Source organism: Antrostomus carolinensis, unplaced genomic scaffold (assembly GCF_000700745.2).
Source record: "Antrostomus carolinensis isolate BGI_N321 unplaced genomic scaffold, ASM70074v2 scaffold490, whole genome shotgun sequence".
Classification (NCBI taxonomy): domain Eukaryota; kingdom Metazoa; phylum Chordata; class Aves; order Caprimulgiformes; family Caprimulgidae; genus Antrostomus; species Antrostomus carolinensis.
In genome coordinates this window covers 22333-41127 of record NW_010290291.1, presented here as the reverse complement: position 1 = coordinate 41127, position 18795 = coordinate 22333, and the positions used below count along the sequence as shown (strand labels likewise).

At 37.1% G+C, this 18795-nt stretch overlaps 1 protein-coding gene across 1 annotated transcript in view; it reads right to left on the bottom strand.

The window, feature by feature from the left end:
* The window catches only part of ZFAND3 (zinc finger AN1-type containing 3), a 47597-nt gene extending 37582 nt beyond the window's left edge, over window positions 1-10015 (bottom strand). The window contains exon 1 of the mRNA XM_010172460.1: window positions 9808-10015. Coding sequence (XP_010170762.1) covers window positions 9808-10015 — 208 coding nt within the window. The remainder of the gene's footprint in view (window positions 1-9807) is intronic.
* Between the last annotated feature and the right edge of the window lie 8780 nt (window positions 10016-18795).

The following is an 18795-nucleotide window of genomic DNA, read 5'->3' as shown; positions in this document are numbered from 1 at the left end:
AGTGAGGAAATTACTTTGGTGCATTTGATTTCAATGAACTGCACTTGGGAGCAAAGACCTCGCATGGTTTATACACTTTCAGTTTTCCAGAGAAGGACTGATAAACTTCTTGAGTTTTCTGTTCTCCCAAGAAGTCCCTCTGGCCACATACAGTATTTCATAACCGAGCAACAGGTCACCTTTACAGGGGTGGCTACAAGGGCCAAGGAGCCAGTGTTTGGCCTGCAGGACAACGCACACTGAGGCCACGTCTTACGGCCTGGCCTGAGGCGAAGCTAAGGGAAGAGGACACGGGAAACTGCCAAACACGGCCCGGGAAACGGCTGCGTCTGACAGGCAATCTGACAGGCAACAGCAGGAGCAGCTGGCTGAGGTTACAGACGGCGCTGGGAGGGACGGCCGGATTGTGCAGGCTGGTGAGCAGGGAGTGGGAGAGAAACGGCTGAGCCGCAGAGGGGAGCGGAGGGGAGCAGTGGGGACCATTCTGCAGAGACAAGTCTGCACGTGAGAAGAGCCAAGCTTGCTTTTGCAGGGAGCAGGTCTGGGAGGAGTGGGCTGGGGGCCTTCCCTGGCCAACAGGAAAACATCCTGGATGAACGGATCAAGCATCCTCATGTCACCATGTTGGTGCTGGCTCCAGGCCTGACAGCACTGGCAAGCAACAACCCCTTTGCAACAACCAGAAATGGTCAAGTAAGCTCAAATCATTTTTTACAATATACCTTTTTCTAGAATAGAATATATAAAAAAAATAAAACCAAAATATCAGCTTAATCTATGTTAGTAATATACTGTCGTAAAAGGCTCAAAAAATGCCTAGTCTAGGGGTTAGAGTATTTGGTAAGAAAATCAATATTGCAACAGAACCCTTACCAAGTTTTCACTGAAACCTTTTGGATATTCAAAAAATTACACAGCAGGTCTGTTAAGTCAGTCTCAACTTTCAAAGACCAAGTATATAGTATTTGGTTTTGATATAGAATTTGGGTAAGCAATATATACAACAGGATGTGGAATATATCAAAATAAATACAACAGAGTATGGAATTTCAATGGACTGACTTTGGATCACAGCTGCCTCTTAAGATACAGCAGCTCTTCTTTAAATAATTTTAGCTACATTCTCCCACTTTTCACTGAATAGACATTGACAGGCATCATCACTGTGGACTATCAAATAAAACTAATCCTTGCAATTATTGTACAGTAAATATTTACACTAGTTGATACTTTCAGCATCCAACTAAATACAAGATTTTATTTCTCACTCTCTAAAGTACAATAAATTGGTATGTATCCTACGCTTCCCTGTGTCAGAGTTTTTCTTTTATTTAATCTTCCCTCATTAGGTATTACTTTCATATAGCTTTGATTTGTATAGCACATCACCAGACTTTCAACAAAGAATATCTTGGGATTTGCATGCACGTACACCAGTGCCTAATAACCAGTGAAGGCTGCATGTCCTCTACAGCACTTCCTTCTGCTACTGTTTTTGTTCCACCATTAAAAATGTCATGCATAATTCAACACTATGGAGTATGAGCTTGACTGTGCAATTCTACATGGAAGTCATTATGTTGAATCTTTTGGTATACATAACGGCTAGTACAGGCATCTTTGTATTATCTGAAACAGGGCAGTGCATTTTGCCCCAGCTTTGATAAAAATTCTGTATGAAAGAAAAGGGAAGTCAGATAACGGTAGAACACTAGTCTTTCTTGGCTATACACAAAGGTAGGCTTATTACTTAGGATGATTCAGGATATATCTGCACTTTCATTCCCCCAAGAATTAAGTGTTTCAAGGAAATTTAACTATGGTACATAAAACATATCAGTGCACAGTGAAAGGCCACACGTCTAGCTTCTATCATAACCCACAGAGCTGTAGACTGCTATTCTTTCTCATCACAAACAGGAGATTAAAATGGAAGAATAAAGATATCTTTCTACTCTATATGCAATTAACAGATTAAACAATACCTTCTGCTCCCATTTTTTTCCAATGTATGGTTTCTGGCATTTGCAACTCCTCTTCCAAACAAAAGCAGCCACTGCCCAGTAACAATGTAATCCCAACAGAAAATAATTAAGAATGCAAAAACACTAAAAGCTAGTGAAGAAATTAGGAGAATTGGGAGAATCACCAAGTTGGCAAATGCAAACACAGAATTAATAAAGGACAAAACAAGCTCTTTTAACTCAAACATTATCATATATTAAAAATAAAAGTCATGTTAATGTAGCTGCTATGTTTTTGGCTTCTGATATCCCTAGCTTTCTGTAACTTACTGTAAATTGTACTCTAAATATAATCAATTTGGAAAAACAGGTTCAAAACCAGTTTTTCTGCTAACTCTCCAAAATAGTAAAATGTTGTGTATTACTTATATTTCTATAGATATGTTAATATTGTTACTGTTTACTATTATAGACTATTACAATTTCTATATGTTTAAATTGACCTTTAGAATGTCTTTCTGCATTGTCCACTTCCCGTCCTGAAAGACGGTAACAATTGCTAAGCAGCACTTGTCCTGCAGGACATACCCTGAGTCAGGGTAACTTCTTGTTTCCCCTTCCTGAACTCTTTGTAAAAGGGAAGTGACTCCACTCACTCAGAACTTCCTCTGCAGGTAAAAGGGAAATCTTAGGGTAATCTCCCTCTCCTTGCTGTTCAAGGAAGTGCTAAGTTTGAACCAAGAGTACATATGTCAGGTATATTTGAACAGCACTTGGAAGCACTTATGGAGCAGAGGTAGAGATGCAGAATGGCGTGAAACCAAGCTTGTTCAAGGGTACAAAGCCTAAGATTACAATAACAGGCTGAAACGATTACGGATAACGCAAAAACTGCAAGCCAGCTAATGAACAAATAGGAAAAATAAATGAAGGGGCCTGAAAGCTCTGTAATATTTGATCAAAGTGACGTAAGCATGTCCAAACGCTCCTTTCACTTTCGGTACTGTGATGGTTCCTTCCCAGAAAAAGCACAACAGCTCCCTGTGTGCAATGGGCTGAGGAGGGTAATAAGTAAGAGCTGAATTTCCTTGGACAGCAGCGTTGTAGCCAGGACAGGAAGAATTTCAAGGCTATTTGCAACACAGGAAAGAACTCACCTTTGGAAACCTGTCCAAACCAGTAATCTAGTAGTGTGTTTCTTGAATTGGTACAGACATAATCTAATTAATCTACACAATTGAGTCTGAAAACAGTCATTGATTACAAACACCAATACATAAACAAACAGAACATAAATCTCTAAATTCGGTCTGCACAGAGAGAATACACTCTTTAAGGAAAAAAGGCAAAATAACTTTACAGCACTTAAGAACTACTTGTTTGCTGCAAAATGGGCAAGCTGCATGATAATTTATGTCATTACTACACAGATAAGAGGATTAAATCACATAACAAACACATACTTTTGGAATTCTAGTTTTACAAATCTGCCATTACTTATTTTTGTGGATTTTTATCTACATGCAGCTTCTGGAGAAGGAAGTGAAACCTGGACTGCTTTGCTGCTGCTGAATGCCTGGTAAATTTAACAATTGCAATGAAATAAACGGAGACAGGATTCAGATTCCATTTTTTTCCCTGCTATTAGTTACCCGCTTTTCCTCAGTTTCCTCATTTGTAAAATAGACACAATACTGTCCTACTTTACAGGTGTAAGTTGAAGTGTAAAAATGTGCATTTGAAACCAGCAGTTAAATGATATTTTTAGAAATAATTTTTATGTAACCTTGATAGCTGCACAGCTCTAACTCACATTTTTCTTATGTGACTGTGTTTCTGTTTCATGTTCCACGGTGTCCTTTTCCTTTAATAAATGGGGCCCTGGGATACACTGTCTACTCTGCAGTGTGAAGCAACTATAAATCAGAGGGAATAATTAACAGTGCTACTATTCCACTGGACTTCATTATGTTTCAAAATTATCATGCCACAGATGTGGAAAGAAGTGTTCGTTCCATAAATTTATGTGCCAGGACTTTGCTTAAGATGTTAGAATAGCTGGAAATGTTCTTTAAATGAAACTGGGACTGTAAGGATTAGATTGAAACTTACAGAAAGATCCTCATGTCATGAAATGTCGATGAAGGCGATACTTCTACTAGACACTGGTTTGTTCAAATTTCTAACTGCCCATATGTTCTGCACTGGTAGCTAATACTAGTGGCAGTTCTCAAAAGACAACTCAACCCACAACTCAATCTAGTTTTATATTTGAAAGGATTCTTGCAAATTTACAGAGAAAAAGTGCTTGCATTGATACAAAAAAAAAAAAAAAAAAAGTATTTTGTGATGAATAGTCAAGAAAATCTAGGTTTGATGATAATTTGAATGAAAATTGAATTACTTTTAATTCTAACATAAAAAGTAGTACCAAAAGACTATTTGTACATAGCATGTAATGAAAACAAGGCTAAAACCAAAAATCCCTTAAAATACAAAACATCTTTTATTATCTAACTTAATAAAAGAAAAAGTCTGAGAAAATACCTAGTTCTTACCCTATGGCATAGAAATCCAAAGATGACTGTAATATAGAATATGTATCTGACTGTTTTTTTTATATTAGAGGTGTGTCCCCTCTTGCTCTGATACAAGACACACAAAATTGAGTACAAGAAAAAAAGAACACATGACAATCTTGCGAGTTGATATGAAAAATCAGAATTATTCATCATCACCATCCCCTAGCTGCAGCTTTCTCAGTTATTTTGGATACAAGATTATTTTGCAATATTAAATCATGTGGGTCAGGCAGGCTAGTTTTGTAGGTCAGCATGATTTTAACAACTACTGCATTCTTTTGGATCAGAGGAAAAGGTACAGAACTGTATCAGAACAAATCAGGCTAGCAATAAAACAGATTATTTTCTACAACCATTTGTGACAAGGAAGACAAAAATAGGCAGCTAGGTTGGTCTGTTTATACATTTGATACTTTATAGAAGTGGGTTTGCACGTAACTTTTGCTCAGAGATGAGCCAGAAAACAAAGGTTCCCATAGCCAGAATTAGGGGAAAAAAAGACGAGGTGTACAAAACTGATTCCTACTGCAACGAGTAACTGAGTTCTCAAAGCCACAGCATTTAGAAAAGTATTCAATGGATAGCATCCAAGAGCAATTGTCATTTTCAAAATCACTGTCCTTACTTCACGCACATAAGATGCAATTAGGGATATCACAATAATAATTCAAAATATGAAGTATTTTCAGAGCTCACATAGGTAAGCTGTCATCCCCAACTCCACTAACAAACATTCAACAAAATAAGAAAGAAAAGAAAGGATGCATTAGTTTATCCATTTTTCATAAGGTTACGGTGAAAAAACCGACATAAGTTTTTTTTTTAATTATTCCAAAGACAACAACAACAAAAAAAAATAATTACTTTTCTAGTATAGCCTATGTGGCTTTTTACACAGTCATGCTTCAACGAGCCATGAAATTCAAAGTATAAACATCCAATAGGTGCAGTAGAAAAAAACCAAAAAACAATCTCTCACCTTTCTGCCAAAGATCTTTTACAGACGCCCTGGTGCATCTCTGTCTCAGATGTAGTACACTTTATGTACATAAAGTAACTTCACTAAAATAACTTCACAATCAAGGGCATTTCAGTGCTTGCAGCATATGCAAATACTTAATATAATAAACAAAGTTTTAAACCATTCTTAAAACTTGTCTTGCAAATTTAAGTGTTTGAGATAAACTAATGATGTTTTAAACACTTAGCTTGACATGCAACAGTTCAAATTCTGAAGGGTATACAATACCTAGCCTAGGACATTCAGTCCTGAAAATTCATATTTAGGTATCTAAAATTCAGCACACACAGAGGCAAGGTATGGTCAGTGATCACAGCCCTTCCTTCTGGGCTGAAATCTCCAGTGTATTTTTTGACATTTACAACAATATCTCAGATCTTTGTGTATCTTCTTATAAAGTCTTCTGTGTAGAAATGTAGAGCATCTAACTGTTCTAGAAATATCAAATATTCCTTTTGTCCTTTTTCAATTGTGGTTCTTGGTAATTCAAGGAGGCCAGGAAGAGTTAAGCACATAATTACAATAAAATCATGTCAACTGAAGCTAAGAACTACTGAAACATCAAATCTGATCCAGCCGCCAGAGTCAGAGTTGTTCACATTGACACTTCTCCTGTCACATAACAACATAGCTAGTTTTAAATCTGCACAGCATCAGCTTTAGGTCTACTCATATAGTGACAGAAAAATAATGTGACAGCCCCAAAGAAAGCAATAAAGGCCTGAAACTAAGCAAAATTATTCCATGTGCAGCGTGACCTTTTCTTTACCAAAATACATAAAACCTTCCTTAATAAGCTAAATTTTTCTAAAGAGTGCTGGTGCTGGTGGCTAAAGGTAGAGAGAGAGAATCGAGGGCCACAATAAGCTAAATTTTTCTAAAGAGTGCTGGTGGCTAAAGGTAGAGAGAGAGAAGCGAGGGCCATTGTCAAATCCCTTTTTTCCTGCCTGTTAAAAATAAACAAAAGCCTTGCCCACCCAACAAAAAAAAGAAATCTTTTACAGAGCAACTGACTAGTATGGTGACTGACACCAAAAAAGCTACCATTAGGACCTCCTAAATTAAGGGAGGAGATGGAAGGGGAAGATGAGAATAGATGAAAACTATACAGGAACTTGAACAGAGAAACTTATCTGCACATAAAGCATTGGAAGAACAGAAGTTAGACTGATTTAACTATCTTTTAAGAAACAGATCATTAAAATCCATACAAATCTAGACTTGGTAGAGCTATCAACATGCTCCTTGTCTGCAAAAGTTTATTTAAGAAAACTTACTGCAACCAATGAGACCTGGAGGTTCTAGATAGAAAAAGACAACTCAAAAAGCATATGAGGGGGGAGAGAAAACTCTTAGAATATTCCGCCCCCCCAAAAATAGCAACAGCATTTTTAAAAAAATTAGTTATAAATAATACTTCAGAAAAACAAAACACATGTGAAAGAGGAAAAAAAAACTCCTGAAGCCTGCATCACTGTCTCTGGGCATAAACCTTTAACATGTTTTTGTTGACTGCAACTGTAAGACTGAGAACTAACTACCTTTCATTTTCTACAGGGGGAGATATAAATCAGCAAAGCAGCCACTGGGGTGGGTGATTGTTCCGAACTGAGGGCAGCTGGACATGGAAAGTCACTACAAACTGGTTGTGTACATAAGACATTCAGGAATGCAAATGTAACTCTCACAGAAAATCAAAACAGTAACAAAAGGCAGAAACACTCGCACATGGTCAAACTTAATTCCTGCAAAATCCAGTCCCAGGAACTTTGCTCCTATATCATTCGTTCTGTGTTAACAAAGGAAATAGCTGCTTAAACAAGTTCAAAAAAACCCTCTTCCAGTCTCTGACACAGAATATGAGTATTACCCTGTAAGATTTCTATGGTTCTCTTCAGCTGTCGTAATGTGAATGGAATTTGTTAATTGCCTAAATGACTTGCTGCAATTCTATCCAATCTGTTTACCCTACAGACTCAAGTGCTATGGAAAATGCCTTGATGTGAGGCTTCTGAAAAGCTTGAAAAGGAAGAGAGTGGAGTGGAATGAACCATGAGAATCCTTCCCAAGTACTCCAATCTTTCTACACTTTGATAGAGATTACCATAATGATCCCATACATTGATTTCTGGTGAGTTACCACAATTCCATCCAGAACAGCACATAGCTGTACATCATCACATGGCACTGCAAAATATCAGTCTTGAAGAACACAGCTGTAATGAGAGTAGTGCATGCTTTACAGAACTTGCTGCAAAATAAATAAATACTGCAGAGAAAAAGACACCTTCATCAAAAAGACATTTAAAGTTTGAGGAATTCTTCATTACAGGAAAGAAACTTCCACACTCAGGCCATTATCCATCAGAAAAGCTCCATCTGTGTGTAATTATTTCTGATAAATGATATTAAGCTTCATTAAAGAGATAGTGAGAATGTGAGAGGAGGCAGAGAGAGCTCAAGCTGTAAATAAATCTCTCCAAGTATTTCACTTAAAATCATCCCAGCAGGAAGTCATTAAAAAAAAAAAATATTTTTTTTTTTACAGGTAATATTTGCAAATGCTCTGCAGGCTGTGCTGCCTAATATCCATCACCTTCAGCATATGTTCAGAAGCTTAAAGCAATTCATGATGAAGGACACTATTTAATTTCCTTCCCACCTTTCCATCCCTGTAATCACTTTCTCACTTACCCCCAAGTCTTTCTCAGGCATAAGAGGAACACTTTGTTGTAACACAATTTAATTCCTAACTGAACAAATTTTCAGAAAATCTGACCCAGTGAGCACTGGAGAAGCACCCTGTAACACCAAACAGTAGACCCTGGCTAATAAGCCAGCAGAGGTGCTGAAACTCCCCCGCCCTGTGAAGGCCTAAATGTGTTGCTGAAGCATAATATTTTGCTGAATTCTCTAGGAAGGTTGTTTTAAGTCCTTGTTTTTAGAGCAGACTACAGGTTTCCCCTGAAGAAGCGCTGGACAGAAGGAAGAGATGATGGGTGGTCAGCAGCAACTGTGTATGCGAAGGAGAGACAAGAGTTACATGGCAAGTTTACTCTTATTACAAGAACTGGTATCAGAATATTCACATTTGAACCCTGCTGTATTTCTGACAATATTCTCAAATACAGATAGAAAACAATAAATTTTAAAACTTTATTTTAGTTAGTCTAATAAACTACCACAATCCCAAAATGACACTTTGTGCTTTGTCCACAGCCAATCTGCATAAGTAAAAAGAATATAAATGCAAAATCTACATACCTGTAAACAGAATAAATACTTCAGCAACTCAGCAATACCATTCTATGCAAATAATTAACACAACTGAAAACAAGCATAGCATATAACAAATTTTTTAGTCCTAGCGCTTTGTCAGCATTGTTATTTCCAGCAGTTACCTCAATGTTCAAGAACCAGAGCAGCTCTACAAGTTTCCCTGCTAAAAATGAGCAAGTTTTTCTTGCAATGTGTATGTCTATTTACCAGCTAAGAGGCATAAGCAAACTCAGCTCAAAAAGGATTCTCTCCATAAAGTATCTTCCAAAATAAAGCTACAGTTGGAGGAAAAGGAAACTACAAATTACACTGTTAAGCTTAAATTGCAGAATGCAGATTTTAAAACTCCATATATTAGACACAGAACATATAGAGAGGTTTAGAATAACTGAAAAGATGACTTTATGCCACTGTGTTGGCTAATCTTTAACATATTAGCTTACCTTCAGGAAGAATTTTTGCCTGAGTTCAATAAAGAAGAAAGATGGGTCATGAAAGAAGAGATGGATTACCACATCAAACTTAAGTTTTAGGCAAGTAACCTAGCAGCAGTATAGGCAAACATGCATTACAATCAGTGCTATGTGCAATTGCAATTACTTAAAACCAAAAGGTTTTTAAGTAAAAATTTACAAGACATTAGTGTTTAGCCTGGAATATATCTATTAATTTACCAGTAATCCAAGAAAAAGTTTCTGAAAATCAGAGTGCCTCAAAATTGCAATTAAATTGTATGCTGCAGTTCAAACAGCTGTGAAGTTAGTTAGAAACCTCTGCAACCCCTTTTAATTTGTTCTTCGGTTAGAGCCATCAATGTCTATTTTGTGAATAAGTACCAACCTTTCCCTTTTCTGCAAAAGACAGGCCAGTTACTTCTAAAGGGAGTCAGTAAAACACAAGCCTGAGAACAACCTAAAATGTTTACACCCCCTTTGCTGTCACTTAGGACTTGTGCACTTACATTCCTCTTTGCTGGGTGAAGTTACATTCAGTTCTGTCAAATGTTGCTGGTTGGAGTTAGCGGCCTGCGTGGTTAGAGAGGTATTGCTGTTGTCGCTGTTTGTTTCTCCAGAGAACATATCTGACTGGCTGTTGCTTGTGCTGGGAGTAGAGTCATCATCTGGCTGCTTCTTCTGGAAATCTATCAAAATCAAGATTTCATACGTCATCCCACTTGCTCCATCTAATCACCTGATATTATGCAAAAAGCCTGAGCATAACAAAAATAACCCCAAAATACTGCCAGAGGTATCTTCCTTCTGATCATTTGTACATCTCATACGACATAAAGTTAGAGTAGCCTTCAAGTTTTTATTTCAGATTTAAAGTACCTGAAAAGTTATTTCAGAACTAAGCAAAGTTCCTGTTTCCATAGCTGTTCAAGAGCATCCAAAGCTTACCACTCTGTATATCAGCATGATTTTAAACATAGTTCAGACAAAGCTCATACAAAAGCATAAAGGAGCAAACATCCTATGAGGGAAGAACTAAGGTGCATAATATACAAGTATAAGGAAATGTTTCACTTCTCCAAAAAGAATACTTCTCACTGCTGCCTTATAAAATCCCATCTGTAACAGTTTTGGCAAAGCTAGTGTAGACAGCTATGGTTCCAGATTATCATGGAGGACCTGGTGAGGGATTTGCACCACTTGCTTGATAGAGTTTTGGTGTGTGGGGAGTGTGTGTGCACATATAGGTTTTTTTTCCTCCTTCCTCTTTCCTTCACTTACTCCAAACATTGTTATTTAAAGTTGCTCATTGATCTATGACCATAGAGTTAGATATGGGAAGCAAATCACTACAATACATTAAAGTTAGGCACAAATTATTTGGCTTCAAAGTTTTCCTTTTGTTTTCTTTCTGGTCAGCAAGTGCCAAGTCACGCTAAGTCTCCAAACTGCCCCTGTAGTCCAAATTCCATGTTTTTGATAGATGCCATCCTCAGGCTTAGCTTGCTTCCAAACCAGATTCAGGGTTGAGGAAAAATACTCTTTTCCTCTTTAAGATCAAATCCTCTCTTGAGAACTTTCCCAAACCCACTGTCCTGATACCTGATTAACTACAGCATTAGTCTCAGTTCCTACCAGCTACGGTACTGGATTTCTGTCCAGCAGAGCTCTGCCACTGGATGTCCTCAGGGAACACCCCTCCCAGCCAAGTGGATTTTGGTGCCTAACATCCAGTTACTCTCAAAATGCCTTGTAAAGAGACAGCTGAAGATGAAGTGCACCACCTCTTGGTATTCCTAAACACATCTTTTTAAAAAATGACATACAAAGGCAGAATTTATTCATTACGCAAACACGTACATAAATCAGTAACAGTTGCTCATTATTATGTCATGACAGAGAGGAAAACAGAGCAATCCATAAATATTTGCAGATGAATGTGTTAGAAACAGGAGTTGCCAACATGACTCACTGGGATCAGGAAGCACTACAGTCAAACAGTCCCTAAATGCTGATTTAGGACTTAAGAGATTTGCCAGAGAAATTAAGCTGAACCTTCTGCTGTGGAAGACTCAGCCAGAAGCCCAGCTTGGAGATGAACAAGCTAGAGAGAAGGAGGAAGGAGGTGGCAGACAGGAAATCATCCACCTCCACAACACAGCTCTGAAAAACCAGTGGGATGCTGTTTGTCAGGGATGAGTTACTGGACCTAGGAAGATGTCCTACTCAGGCCTCACTTGTTATTAACGAGGTTTCACCCAAGTTGGGCTTCTGGATATTATTAGTGTGTTTGTACAGTCAAAAAAGCTTCAAGCACTTGGGATTCTGCATGAGCCGCAATCAGACAGCTGCAGCATTACAACTGGAGCCACCACCCCAGAAGATACCCAGCTCTTCACACCTTTACTGAGGCCACAGTCCTGACAGAAGGGGAGCTCACAGCTGGAGACATTTTGGGAACCAGAGGTCTATAAATAACCAGTACAGAAAATAAATGAAAATTTTACGTATTGCCAGCAAATATGAGGTGGCTACAAACACTGTAAGTGTTTGACATGAGACTGCATCCAAGGCAGTGCACAGAAGTAAAGCTGTGTTGTGTGCATGTATCAAAAATCAGAGCAACTCCATCTTCAAGGAGCAGAGCAAAAATAAGGGTTACGTTCAATATTATACACCATGAGCAACGTATAAAATGCATTAAAAAGGAAGTGTAGAGTTACAGAACAGCAATAGATACTCTGAAATATATTCAGATTCAGCAAGTTAAAAATTCTCCGCCAGTGGTTTGGTTGTTGGTTTTTTTTTCTAGATAGCTGCAAATACTTTCCTCAGGCTGCACTAGCTCAGTGTCATCCACAAAAAGCACTTACAGAGAAATGTAAAATATTTTTACAAAATGGTTTGTGTAATAAAAGTCCTGACAGTCCTTTAACGATAGTATGGTAAGTACTGGTGCTACACTGTGTCTCCCAGAGCTGCAATTGAAAAGCACATTGACCAAGGTGGGGTTTTTTCCCCTGAAAAACTATTCATTTTTTGCAACCTATTGATAAATTTTCCAACTTCAGAGAGCATAAAAGGCTGTCAAAAATGGTCATGGAGTGACAGCATTTCCCAACAAGCTTACTAGCGAAGCAGTTCAAAGCTGTCACAGAGCAGCAAAATCCACCAGGGCAGTTAAATGCTCTTTGCCTTCATGAATCCAGGATCTCATGTTCAGAACTAACTTTTACTCAGACTGCAAATCAATTAACTTTCAAAAGTCTTAACCTGCACAGCTCTGTGGAACCTGAGAACATCTCCCATCTCCCCTTTTTAGCCACTTTTTCACTGGAGACGAGGGTACTTGAAGAAAGTGTTGAGACTGCTGAACTCAAGCACTCGAGACATGCTAACTGTAATGAAGTTGTACTACCTACTTGCACAACAGCAAATTATTAAGTTGCCTTAGTAATGTGGTGTCAACAGCAATACAGGACCTAGTAAGTAACATAGTTTATATAATAAATTTGACCTAAATTAGCAACAGAATTCTGAAATATTGCGTCATAATTTGTGGTCCAGTATGTATGTGGTACAAATAAATGTCTAATGACATACTGGATAAGCCACGTTGTATTTCTTCTGTGTATTGTGTACAGCATTTGGCTGCTGTTAACCAGGACTCTCATTAACACAAATAATTTGCAGATCACCTTGATCTCCACCCAAACACAATAAAAGCTGGCAACAATTACAGGAGAGCTGTGTCTGAATAAATTCAGTTAAGCCTCAACTGCTTAACAAAGAAAACAAAACAAGAATACACACACAACACAGGCAAGACCCTGGCAAGTTTTGAAGGAGAGGCTTTAATTCTGATTAAAATAATAATGTAATTCTGTTAACAGAAAAATGACCTCTCCTAATAATCTCCATGAGAAAAAACAGAACAAGAGCAAAAATCTGTGCCAAAATGCACGACTAACCAAAAATCCATCAAATCCACACTCCCCTTTCCTAGTAATGAAATGCAAGTTTGTAACTTTTTACAGAAACTTAAACTGGTACACAGGTTTAGTGGAAACAAACTTTCTCTGTTTGTCAGAAAATACATTATCTTTTTCTTCTCAACATTGTCCCCTTTTATCTGCTGCCTTCAGGTTTGGGGTTTTTTTGATGGTGGTTGGCTTGATTTTTTTTTTTTTTTTAACTGCAAGGTAACCTGGTTTTAATTAACAGGTGGAGTCAGCACCAAAATAAAATGTGAAAATTGGCCATTTCCTGTATGTGGGGAATAACTGAAGAAAAGATCTATCAATAAAATGCATGAAATACATTAAATAAACTATTACTGCATGGTAGAGGAGCTGCTAGTAGTAAGCAGCAATACTGCCAGTCTTCTAGCTCCAAAATCCTTTTGCTTTGTTGAGTTTAAGGATTGTACCCAGCATCTCAAATAGCTGAGCAGGAGCAGAAAATCTCAGGCAGGGCTTTCATGCAGTGTTATTTTTCTTTTGTTACTTAGGATTTCTTTTAAAACAGAACAATGACTATATGCATACACAGACATGATACAAACACTTCACATTCTATATATACAATGACTTCAAATAGTTAGACTAAAAGAAAGGCAAGTCTGATTTGTTTCCAGATTTCAGAAGACAAGTTCTTTTGCAAGGCAATCTTTTGTCCATTTGTATTCATACAATAACATTGATAATGAAAGCCATTACTTTTACAGCATCCAGTTCTAACCCATAAAACCAGAGGTGACACATGAAATCACGTCTGCTGCACTAAAACTCCCTCGTACATTTATTCGTCCAGTTACTGTTACTAGCTGAGGGTGAGCTCCCAGAAAGAGCCCGTCTTCCCAGTATATTAATTTCACCCATTACCTCAAGTTCAAACTAAAAAATATTTAGAACATTCAGCCTTTTCCATCACCAGAAATACTCCCCATTCAGTGATGCAAAAAAGATCAGACAGTCCCAATTCCAATATTTAGCTTACTTTAGCCATCAATACCCAACAAAATACCTAAGGAAATATTGAGTCCTCAACTTTTGCTTAACTCTAAGGTGTCTGTAGCTAAGCAGGGAACAGTCCTTCAGCTTCTGGTAAGTAACTTCTGTGATTACAGTCAGTTGAAACTTGATGTAAAGGCAAATACAAGCAATATCAGCGTGTCATAAAGCATTTTATTCTGAGAAACACAGGCATGTCAAAATATTACATGAAATAACTTAATACTAAGCCAGAACTACCTCTCATTTGCACTCAGGCTATGGTATAAGAAGTCTTAAAATTAATGAAACTCCCAAAGGGTCTTAAACTAAAGCTCTCCTTATGGCTTATTTTAAGGGTCAAGGTTACAAACATTTCCTATTCTCTGGTCTACAACATATGTTTTCATTAATAAGAAATGGGTTAATTCAAATAAATTATGGATGTTGCAAGAAGCATTAGAGTAAACAGAATGCTAAGAGGAGAAAATTAGAGCCTTTAAAGTAATTTTTTGGTTGATACGCAATATTACACCACTTCTTTACACCACTTCTTTACACCACTTCTTTACACCACTTCTTTACACCACTTCTTTACACCACTTCTTTACACCACTTCTTTACACCACTTCTTTACACCACTTCTTTACACCACTTCTTTACACCACTTCTTTACACCACTTCTTTACACCACTTCTTTACACCACTTCTTTACACCACTTCTTTACACCACTTCTTTACACCACTTCTTTACACCACTTCTTTACACCACTTCTTTACACCACTTCTTTACACCACTTCTTTACACCACTTCTTTACACCACTTCTTTACACCACTTCTTTACACCACTTCTTTACACCACTTCTTTACACCACTTCTTTACACCACTTCTTTACACCACTTCTTTACACCACTTCTTTACACCACTTCTTTACACCACTTCTTTACACCACTTCTTTACACCACTTCTTTACACCACTTCTTTACACCACTTCTTTACACCACTTCTTTACACCACTTCTTTACACCACTTCTTTACACCACTTCTTTACACCACTTCTTTACACCACTTCTTTACACCACTTCTTTACACCACTTCTTTACACCACTTCTTTACACCACTTCTTTACACCACTTCTTTACACCACTTCTTTACACCACTTCTTTACACCACTTCTTTACACCACTTCTTTACACCACTTCTTTACACCACTTCTTTACACCACTTCTTTACACCACTTCTTTACACCACTTCTTTACACCACTTCTTTACACCACTTCTTTACACCACTTCTTTACACCACTTCTTTACACCACTTCTTTACACCACTTCTTTACACCACTTCTTTACACCACTTCTTTACACCACTTCTTTACACCACTTCTTTACACCACTTCTTTACACCACTTCTTTACACCACTTCTTTACACCACTTCTTTACACCACTTCTTTACACCACTTCTTTACACCACTTCTTTACACCACTTCTTTACACCACTTCTTCTGTCCCTGCTGATGGCAGGGGGGTTGGAACTAGATGATCTTTAAGGTCCCTTCCAACCTATACCAGTCTATGATTCTTTATTCTTCAGTCCTACAGCTCTCATAACTTAGTAGTGTGAACTAGCAAAAAGAGTCATTTGAAGAGTGCTTGCTTCTTACACTGTGTTAAATGAGCCAATTTATTGGCTAAATAATTTTGGTTAAATTACCAAAGTATCTTGTTCTTTAACAGAGCATATAGTGATGTGCTAGTGTCACATCACATGTCTACTAGTCCACTGGTATCCCAATGTACACAATAGACTTTTATCTTATTCTAGTCTAATCAGAAAGCAGTTCTGTGCTTCAAAGAAAAGGCATTTTCAAAGTACTCTATGGGAAGTAACACAATAATTATGACCTTGAAACTGCTACAGTGAAGTGTTTATTTTAAATTATTGCCTTTTTTTTTTTTTTTCCTTTCCCAGTGTGCCTGGAAAAACTGTTCATATCTGACCACAGAATAGTCCTACAAGTCCTAATGATTTTATTTAATTATTTATCGAGTACTCTTTACTGGACTTTCTGGTTCATAGCTCAGAGAAGGCATTTCAAGTGCGATTCATATATAACTACATTTTGCATAATAAATTGCTGTGAAATGCATAAAACCTTTCCTTTAAGTAGATATCTGAATGAAATCTAAAGCTCCAATAATGAACTGGCAATAAAACTCCACTTGGGAGAAGATTTTTTTTTTTTTTCTTTTTAAATATCACACAGACACAAAGATGCACTAGCTCATCTTGCAGAGTAAACACAGATATCCTGCCATCGGGGGAATGCACTGTAAAATTTGCACAAGCATTGGTATTAGAAGTCATAAAATGGAATCAAAGGTAAGTACTATGCAAAATTATATTTGTAAATATATACACAATATATAACACATACACATATATTAAAAGATATTTCTTAATACATCCATGATAATAATAACAACAATAGGTGGATGAACTGCAAATTAGACTGGAGAGCATGAAATAACTATCGCAGTATACTCTTGTATGAGCTTGTATCAGCAGAGCTCATCACTTCCACAGTTAAGCACAAAGTACAGGGAGAATTAACAAACCAGCTAAAATATTAGAAAGATTATTTTCTATACAATTGAACTTTATTTAGAATTGTGAGCACATGTTGTACAGGAAAGCCATTCAGCTCTTAGGAGTTTTTATTCATAAATACGACTTTTTAATTTTTTTTCAAAAGTTCTTTATGTTCAGTTATCCTTCAGGATTGCTATGCTTTTTTAAATGGTAATATTATTAATAAGAGTTTCAAATAACATTGTGATTTGCACGTTGCATATACTGAGGTTTCCATACACTTTTCATTTTCTTTTCAAATAAGCAGAAAAAATACTAGAAAAAGGGGAAATAAAAAGATGGATCTGCAAGGGTGGTAAACAGACAGTGGCTGCAATTACATGTATTTATTATTCAGGAATTAGGATCAAGCTACATAATAAGACTTCTATATTTGTAAAATTACTGGGATGTTCAACATGATCAAGTTTTTTTGCCTTTTTTTGTGGTGCCTTAAAAAAAAAAAACCTAATACAATTGTGTTCTAAGGTGTTTTTCTCTCAAAAAGAGACATTCCTTGCTTACAGCCGACATTCCGTAATAGGTCACGTTTCTCCTGGCTCTATAAAATTATTCTCCCCCAAAGCTGCCCAGGAAGCTCCAGATTTGACTACCAGATTTTGCCTATTATTTAGCAAGAAAATTCATGAATAAGTAATAAACAAAGGCTAGCAAGACAACAAGCATAACATTATTACAGATGACCTTCAACTTAAGACGCGGGTCGTTAACAAATATATATGCAGACGTCTTTTTAAGGAAGAGAAATGCAGTTTTGTATAAAGGTGAGTAAAGAATCACCAGTAACTGTGTTAACCAGGCTTATAACACCTTACATAACTGCCGTGAAAAAAATTGACATTTTTACAGCATGTGATCCCACCATCTCCAAAGTAGTTGCAAAATCCTGAATTGATGAAAAAGGAATTTCATTACCATTTTCAAAAGTATCCTCCAAGAGCAGATCCCCCACAGAACAAACACTCCTCATTCTGCCTGATAATAACAATTTGCTTACTGTAGCTATTTTGGTACTGACCGGCAACAAGGTCACTGAAAACCTCTGTAACATCTTTAAAACCCTGTGTCACATTTCCTATTGTTACTTAAAGTAGTATGCTTATATTATTTCAACTAAAATTTCATTATTCTATAAAAGTTACCAATGTAAAGAAGAATAAATATTATTGCCTGTCATCACAGGATCCAAAGTACTGAAGCTATGAAGAGTAAACTACTATTTTAACAATTCACTTTAAATTTCCTGTTACAGAAGGCCTCAAGTCCGCAGTTAGCATTCATACTTTAATTCATTCAATTAATACATGTACAGTGAGAAAGTACTATACAAAGGTACTACTACATTGCAAGCCCTAAGAACAATGAGAGGTTAGCTATATAGCACCTGCATCTGACAGTGGAACTGGGAAAGTAAGACAATTTATTACCCTACTAATTGAGACTGTATAGATTCTTGAATCCTTATCAAAGGATATTGGTAATAATCCAACCCAAGGGGAAAGCATGAACTTTAAACAAACTGTGGAATACAAAGCAACCACTCCTTGATCACAACTGCAAGTATTTTATTTTTCAATGATATGTAGAGTGAGAATTCTTTAGGAATAATACCTACCAAATCAGACCACTAGTAAACCACTAACAGAGTGGGCAGCTTGCCATGGACTCTTACGTGCTGCCACTGCAAGAGACGGCAATGACAATAATTTGACCAACTCTAGAGAGAAACAAGAAACAAAACTCTGGTACTCAACAGCCAGGAAAAATAAACTGATATCAGGTTATGGAATTAGTCTGTAAATCTAACTGGCTGCAGCTATTTGAAGGATCCATTTGGCACTTAAGGAGAACAA